This window comes from Neophocaena asiaeorientalis, unplaced genomic scaffold (assembly GCF_003031525.2).
Source record: "Neophocaena asiaeorientalis asiaeorientalis breed wild unplaced genomic scaffold, Neophocaena_asiaeorientalis_V1.1 scaffold77, whole genome shotgun sequence".
Classification (NCBI taxonomy): domain Eukaryota; kingdom Metazoa; phylum Chordata; class Mammalia; order Artiodactyla; family Phocoenidae; genus Neophocaena; species Neophocaena asiaeorientalis.
Genome location: NW_020174645.1, coordinates 5,628,901 through 5,637,388, shown reverse-complemented (window position 1 = coordinate 5,637,388; position 8,488 = coordinate 5,628,901). Strand labels below are relative to the sequence as shown.

The 8,488-nt window shown below is 41.8% G+C and overlaps 1 protein-coding gene across 1 annotated transcript in view; it reads left to right on the top strand.

The window, feature by feature from the left end:
- CCDC62 (coiled-coil domain containing 62) overlaps window positions 1-8,488 on the top strand; it is a 34,746-nt gene that overhangs the window by 6,606 nt on the left and 19,652 nt on the right. Inside the window, exons 4-6 of the mRNA XM_024758628.1 lie at window positions 1,031-1,132; window positions 3,561-3,732; window positions 5,722-5,823. Coding sequence (XP_024614396.1) covers window positions 1,031-1,132; window positions 3,561-3,732; window positions 5,722-5,823 — 376 coding nt within the window. The remainder of the gene's footprint in view (window positions 1-1,030; window positions 1,133-3,560; window positions 3,733-5,721; window positions 5,824-8,488) is intronic.

Here is an 8,488-nt window from a genome sequence, read left to right as displayed (position 1 = left end):
AAATTCAGTCCCTAGCAGGAAGATTTTTTTTTTTAATGAATAAACTTTAATTTTTAGAGCAGTTTTAGGTGCATAGCAAAATTGGGTGGAATGTACAGAGATTTCTCATAGACCCTGCCCTCTCCCCCAGCCAGCCTCCTCCACTGTGGACATTCTGCATCATAATAGTACATTTGTTGCAATCAGTGAACCCACACTGACACATCATTGCCGCCCAAAGTCCATAGTCTACATTAGGGTTCACTCTTGGTGTTGTGTGTTCTGTGGGTTTTGACAAATAATGACCTGCATCCACCATTGTAATGTCATACAGAAGTAGTTTCAGTGCCCTAAAAACCCTCTCTGCTCTGGTCCCTCCTTCTCTGCCATAACCCCTGGCAACCATTGATCTCTTTACTCTCTCCAGAGTTTTGCCTTTTCCAGAATGTCATAGAGTTGGAATCATACAATATGTAGCCTTTTCAGATTGGCTTCTTTCACTTAGTAACATGCATTTAAGTTTCCTCCATGAAGATCTCTTTTAAAAAGCCTGATTATTCTTTTTTTCCCAACCAATAAACACATTATGTACACAATAATTATATCAAATCTAGATCTCTGGGTAAAAAAAAAAACAAAAAACCCTGAAAAGTGGGAATACCCCAATATGAGGTTATTTCAACATAGAGTAAAGATGCACCAAAGTTCATTAATGCTACTTTGTTTCAGCAAAGGAAGTCTCTTGCTAATCCAGTTTTCATTCTTGCCAACCTGGAAGTATTCATTAAAGACCATTAGGAAGTAGACATGTTTATAAACGTAACTGATAGAATTCAGTAGGGCAAAACTCAAGTACTCAGAAGATGCTGGGGATAATGGGGAAATAGATATTTGTGTTCCTTTTTGATGACTGCTTAACTTAGCCCACTTTGTTACTAAAAAAGCTAAACAGAGAAAAAAACGAAACAGAAGAATGAGCACAGATTGTGGCTGGTGAGAGTAATGAAAGCTTTTAAATGACTCAATTAGTATTTTGTGTTGTCCCTCGTAGGCTAGAAACGAAAATCTCAGCAACACATTAGTGGAACTTTCTGCTCAAGTGGGACAATTACAAGCTCGAGAACAGGCTCTCACCACCATGATAAAGCTGAAGGTAATGCAAAATCACGATACTTCCACTTGCCAGGCACTTTGTAGCTGATAGAGTACAGCAATGTACATTAAGTTCCTGAAGTCCCACAGCGACTCAGATAGGTTGAGCTATCAATGTTGCTCTCTTTTTTTAAATTCTGGTTTTAGAAATGAGGGAAACAAGTCTAAAATGATGCCCCCAAGGCCCTGAGAGGAGGCAGGACTGCACTGTGGGTCTCTGTCTCCAAGGCCCATTCCATGGTCCAGCATGCCTGCACTCAGCTGGTTTCTTCTGAGGTATCCATTACTGGGTCTCATGAAGTCATTAGCTATCAAATTGCTTGTTAATATGTTTTTTTTAAATTAATTTATTTTTGGCTGCGTTGGGTCTCCGTTGCTGTGCGCGGGCTTTCTCTAGTTGGGGCAGGCGGGGGCTACTCTTCGTTGTGGTGCGCGGGCTTCTCATTGCGGTGGCTTCTCTTGTCGCGGAGCACTGGGCTCTAGGTGCACAGGCTTCAGTAGTTGCAGCATGCGGGCTCAGTAGTTGTGGCTCGCAGGCTCCAGAGTGCGGGCTCAGTAGTTGTGGTGCACAGGCTTAGTTGCTCTGCAGCATGTGGGATCTTCCCGGACCAGGACTCGACCCTCTGTCCCCTGCATTGGCAGGTGGATTCTTAACCACTGTGCCACCAGGGAAGCCCGTTAATATGTTTCTAATTGAGGAGAAAACTTAGCAGTCAAGTAGTTGATGTAGTCACGAACATGCCATAAACAGTGATTGATAAAGTCTCTTCTATATGGTAACACATGTGTTGGACAGCAGGTGATTGATAAAGTCTCTTCTATATGGTAACACATGTGTTGGACAGCAGGTGACTAGAGGAGTGCTTCTGGTATAATGGGACACTCATGCTAATTCATATGTGATTTTTCCCAGCACATAAATGTTTTTGAGTGATCAGGGACAAACTTTCATAAAATTAAAAAGAAAATATTAAAATCTACAGAATTGTCTTTAATCAAGTAGTGACCAGTTTCCTGGCTTCAGCAACCCCTACAGTGTCCATCATAGCAAACTCCTGGTGAAGCTGAAAAGGATTGCCTGACTGATGTGTCTGCAGTGGCGTTTGCTAAACTGTGTTCTTGTACTTAACAGGACTACTGTTTCTTTTTTTTTCTTTTTTTTTTTTTTTTGTGGTACGTGGGCCTCTCACTGTTGTGGCCTCTTCCGTTGTGGAGCACAGGTTCCGGACACGCAGGCTCAGCAGCCATGGCTCACGGGCCCAGCCGCTCTGCGGCATGTGGGATCTTCCCGGACCGGGGCATGAACCCGTGTCCCCTGCATCGGCAGGCAGACTCCCAACCACTGCGCCACCAGGGAAGCCCAGGACTACTGTTTCTTTGCTACTGGTCTGATCGCAGAGTTCCATCGGTTTTTGAATGGTCTGCCCAAATCCTATTTTTCCCATAAGTCCTAACGTGAGATGTGCAGACTGCGAAGTATTTTAGGAACGCATATAGGATGCTATCGCAGAAACCTTTGTCCTTAAGCAAAGGTAAAACCTGCTAGTAATAGTTATTCCACATGAGTGGTGGGGGAGTACTTTTGCTTATTATTTTTATACTTTCAGGTGTTATTTGAATTGCTTTTCAACAAGCACATAGACACCTTTTATGTAATTAAAATAACCACCTCAACAATAAGAGGTTCTGAATTGGGTAGGTTTGGGATAAGGTCTTGGTGTCTGTCATTTTAACAAGCTGAAAAGAAGGGGAGGAAGAGAGAGCCTATGGGATTTACCTGTAATGCAGAGAAGAAGCCCCCTCAAGGGCCACCAGCCTTCCTATTGCTATTACAATTTCATACGTAATCAAATGTTTGCTTCTAAACTTTCTGAGACAGTAAACTATGGTGGTGGTGTGTGCATGGTTTCAGGGGCAGCCGGCTAAGTTCAAATCGGAACTCCATCACTAACCAGTTGTATAACTGTGGCCACTTTACTGTCGAGTCCTCTGTCACGTGGGGAGTAACAATAGTCCCTGCCTCAGAGAGTTACCGTGAGGATTAAATGGGGTAACACATGCAAAGTGCTTGGAATGAAACCGGGTACACGAGATCTTTTTTTTTTTTTTTAATTCTTTTTGGGGTATAGTTGACTTACAATGTTGTGTTAGTTTCAGGTGGACAGCAAAGTGAATCAGTTATGCATATACATATATCCACTCTTTGTTTTTCGATTCTTTTCCCATACAGGTCATTACAGAGTATTGAGTAGAGTTCCCTGTGCTATAAGCAGGCTCTTACTCATTCTCTATTTTATATATAGTAGTTTGTATATGTCAATCCCAATTTATCCCTCTCCCACAATGAGATCTTAGTAAGTGTAGTGTTTCCTTATTGTTTAGTTGGAATTTTAAAATCTTATGTAACAGTTTTCAAATTTGGTTTGTAGGACAAAGATATTATCGAGGCAGTCAATCACATTGCTGACTGCTCGGGTAAATTTAAATTGTTAGAGCATGCCTTACGCGATGCTAAGATGGTGGAGACCTGTATTGTGAAAGAAAAGCAAGATTATAAGCAGAAATTGAAGGCACTTAAGATTGAAGTCAATAAGCTGAAAGGTAAGGAAGAGGCATAAATTTAAGCCTTTTATCTTGGGAATATATTTCTTCATTTGGGTTCACTTAATCTCATAGCTGAGAGTAGGTCTGTTGTTAGCTTTAGGTCCTACCCTGAGATGTTCATTTCATTTGTATAGAATTATGCTGCGATTTTTTTGTGTTACAAGATAAATAACAGAGTTGGGGTAAACTGCCTCATGCGTTCTATTTTAAAAATAATCCTGCCTTTGCTGTACCGGTTATCTATTGCTACTATACGCTTTGTAGCAACCAATGACAGTATCTCAGTGGCACGCAACCACGAGCATCTGAGAAGCTCATGTATCTGGAAGCCACACGGGAATTGGCTGATCTCCGTTGGGCCCAGCTGAGCGGCTCCCCTGGGGCATCTTCTCCTCCCCGGTCGGCTAGCCTGGGCATTTCTTCCCACAGTGAAGGCAGAAGCTTAAGAGAAGCAGAAAGATGGGAGGACCCACATATACCATCACTTCCCCCTCATTCTGTGGCCAAAGCGAGTCACGTGGCTGAACCCCGAGTCAGGCAGTCCCCTGTGGGAGGATTTACAAGAAATCGAGGGAGGAACGCAGGGAGGGGTGAGGAGTTACCACGAACAACACAAACTCCCACAGTGGCTTTTCGGTGCGTGTTTTATTTTGGGGGGAATTCCTTTTGTGTCCTCCTGTTCTATTTGCATTCTCACAGTAACCCCACAGTTTACTTTTCTACTACTTGAAGTTTTCTAATGAAACGAAGGCTGGGTATGCCAGATAGGTTAGTGCTATGTACTGGAATATGGGTCTAGGTGATGGAGTAAAAATTTATATTTGTCTGCAGAGGATGTGGCCTTTCCCCACTGTGGGCGGGGGAAGCTGTTGGATGGAGGCGCTATCCAGGTCTTAAATCTGCACCCAGACTGTCCCATTTATAAGTGGTCATCACGTTAGACACGAAGACTGACTCCTGCCGTGGAACGAGCAAACTTAGAATGACAGAGCCGTGCGGTGGTGTAATTGCTCCACCTCTGTCCCTGGTGGAATCCCTCATGAGGCAGGGAATTGCTGTTCAAATTGTGAAAGGCTATTGGGGCAGGTTTAATTTAAAAAACTCCACCTCCTAAAATCTTGTTCTTATGATGCCCTGACTTGTGGTCAGTCGTAATTTTGTCTCCATTTGTAGCTTCAGCTAAAATCATAATCATACTATAAGCCCCTTGACAGCAGGGACGGACTCTGTCTTCTCTTTTTTTGGATCCACAGTTAATAGCACAGCTCCTGGGGTACATTGTAGGCATTCGATAAGTATTTATTGAATGCTGTGTTTACCTAGGTAAGATTTAAAGTAAAAAGAAGTCTGTTTTTATCAACTTTTATGTCTTATTTTATAAATTCAATATTTATTACAAAAATAAACGCAGCATCATGGATAGTGGACTAGAGAGTGAGGGAAAGAGACTCATTTGGTTTGGGTGCACTGGGAAGGCGTCTTTGAAGAGAACATTAGAGCTGAAACTTGGATGATGGGAAGAACCAGTCGTGCAAAGATCTGGGCCAGGACCTTCCAGGCAGAAGAAAGAGCAAATGCAAAAGCCCTGGTGTGGGTTTTGAGGTTGGGGCCAGTGTAAGGAACAGATTGAAAGGGCAGGGCCAGGCTGTGCAGGCCTTAAGGTAATGAGTTTGGATTTCCTCCTAAGTGTAGCACAAGGGCTTTTAACAGAGAAGTGACGCCAGCAGATGGCCCTGATTGCTCCGTGGACAGTAGGCTGCAAAGGGAGAGGCAGGGTTCGAGCAGGGAGACGGTGGAAACCTTGGCCAGGGTCACTGCTGGGGGTGCAGTGAGATGTTAGATGAGGGACATATTTTGGCTGTAGATCCAACAGGACTTCATATTATTTGGAAGTGGGTGCTGAGGACATGAGAGGTATTCACAGTGTATATTCTTCTAGGAACTAGTATTTATTTGAGGACTTTTTTTTCCCTTCTATTTGTGAAGAGGATCTAAATGAAAAGACAACAGAAAATAATGGACAACGAGAAGAGATCATTCGCCTCAAGCAAGAGAAAAGTTGCCTGCATGATGAATTGGTTTTTACTGGTAAAAATAGACAATTAGTTTAAGTAACCTGAACGTTCTACAATACTACCATGATGGGCTAAATGAATTGTACCTCTCTCAAAATACTTCATGTATTTAATTAATTTATTTTAACAGCCTTTGAGAAATGAGGAGGGACCAGGCAGGGAATTTTAAAGCTGTTATCGTGCCTCCCAGTTCACTCTGTTTCCTCTTCTGTAAAATGAGGAGCTGCTCTCCCTTCTAGCTTGAGTGCATGACTATACTAGCTCACTAGACATAGTACTTGTGCTTAAAAATTCAATAAGAAAGAATCTTATGAGCCAAGTATTTGCAAATACTAGATAAAAATTAGGAATTCGACATTTTTTCAATTTTGCAAATAGATCACCTGTAGTTATTACAGTTGGAAAATACTCATGTGTTTTGTTACATCAGTACGACCGCAAAATAATAATGTTGGGGATGAATTTTTCATGACTTAAAAGCAAGTTTGTCAATAAGGTGTAACTTAGGCCCCCTTCTGATAAACATAAAAGTGGCACTCCCCACTCTCCCTCACCGCCATGTTCTCCTACGCTCTAACCCCAACCCACCCCAGTGTGTCAGAGTTTCTAGCCTCTCCTTTCTCTGCTCCCAACTGAGAATCACTGATATTTAGAGCTTATCTATATATGGCCCTGACAGCCAAGAAGATTTTGTTAGACTTTAATTTTGGTGGTTTGTATGAAGAAAATCATAGGTTTGGAGGTAAAGTTCCAAACAGAAATTAAATGAACTGGGACTTCCCTGGAGATCCAGTGGTTAGGACTCCGCGCTTCCACTGCAGGGGGCGGCAGGTTCGATCCCTGGTCAGGGAACTAAGATCCCGTGTGCCATGTGGTATGGTCAAAAGAAAAAAGAACTTAATTAACTAAGTGAACATGTTTGCGTCTACTCGTACCTACCCTCAATGTCCTTCCTGCTAGGAAGAGACTACATTTCTATAAGTTAAAGGGCAGAATACAGTATTATATTACATTTTTTTCAAATAAAATGAAATTCTTAATTTTAATCTCATGGGATTAAAGATTGGGGAAATGCAGTTTCCCACCACTAGAGGTCACTATTTCCATTATTTCTAGGATTCCTGTGTCTCAAAGTAATTATGTCTTACATTGTTACAGATACTTACATAAAGATATACATATATTTGTACATCTACACAAAGATATACATATGTTTGTAGCTTTATAGTTGAATTCCCGCAATCTTTGGATCAGCATCTGTGTGCCAGGCACTCTGCTAGTGACTAAGAAGCGCATAGGCCCAAAGAGAGTTTAGTGCTCTACAGATGCTGTGAATAAAATGTGTGAGGTCAGAGGAAGGAAAAACATTTACAGAACATTTTAATAATCTCCTTTTTTTTGGTTCATCTGTTTTTACTCATATGTTCTATTATGTATTACTAGGTAAAGTATATGTAACTTGTTAGATAATACTCTAATAAATCCATTTTATGAAATATTTTTTTATCCTTTTCTAAGCTGATTTCTTAAATATCTTTTCAATTCGTACCACTGTCTCAGAACAATTTTTATATGTTTAAATTATAAAAGTGAATTAAAGCCTGAAAAGAATTTTTAAAGGCTTAACATGATAATATGCTCTCAGGTGTCATGGCTAAAAATTAACACATTTTATTCAAGGTTGGAAGATGTCTTAAAAATGTACCTTTAAGTTCAAAACTTCTTTTTCCTCTTGTTGAAGATGAAGTTCTTCACATAGGCTTAGAGACATGTTTCATTTGTACATATTGCTTATAAGAAGTCTGCAAATAAAACAATGATACTAGTTTACATTTCTGTGGCCCCGCGAGTCCCATAAACAGGGCCCTGTGAGATTGAGTGAAGGTCTCCCAGGCAGTGAAAGGCACAGAAGCTTGATCAGAATTTGGCAGGTCCAGACGTCAGCACCCTTTCCTTTGTGCTGTCTTCCTTAGGCTGCCCGCTCAGGCAGGTGTCAGCAGAGCTCCATACCTGTGTGTCTTCAGTGACCAACTTGTGAAATAGGCGGACTCGCTCCACTTTGACCCCAGATAACCCAGCCACGTAGGAAAGTGTCAGATCTAAGGAAACAATTCTGTTTCGTGCAACAGTAGATTATTCTGAAGTCAGGTTAAGGCAGTGTTGAAATATATTTAAAATTATCCTTGAATGCCAAATAAAGTAGCTGGCTTTTGTTTAGGGGCCCTGCTGTGTCCAAAACAAGTATCTCTGAGTGCTGGGAATGCACCCAGCGTGTGATCATGCTGTTAATGGAAGAGATGGGTAGAGCTGAGAGCAGCCGGAGTCCCAGATGCCCTGAGGGCATCACTTCCATCCGGAAAGAGCTACTGTTTTACTGTTTTCTTTGTGCATAGAGTTGAATTCACATAAACTAAATGCGACTCTACATAAACATTGCAAGTGCACTACTTTTATAGGCTTTTGTTATGGTGTTGACTCACCTAATGCAAAGAAATAAATTCAGAATTGAAGAGACGTAAGTTTTAAACCCGACGCCGTGGCTTTCACTGTGCCACGAGGCACGGTTCTCAATTCTGTGCATGAGGATTACCTTTAAAAGTAAAATGAGGGCTTCCCTGGTGGCGCAGTGGTTGAGAGTCCGCCTGCCGATGCAGGGGACGCGGGTTCGTGCCCCGGTC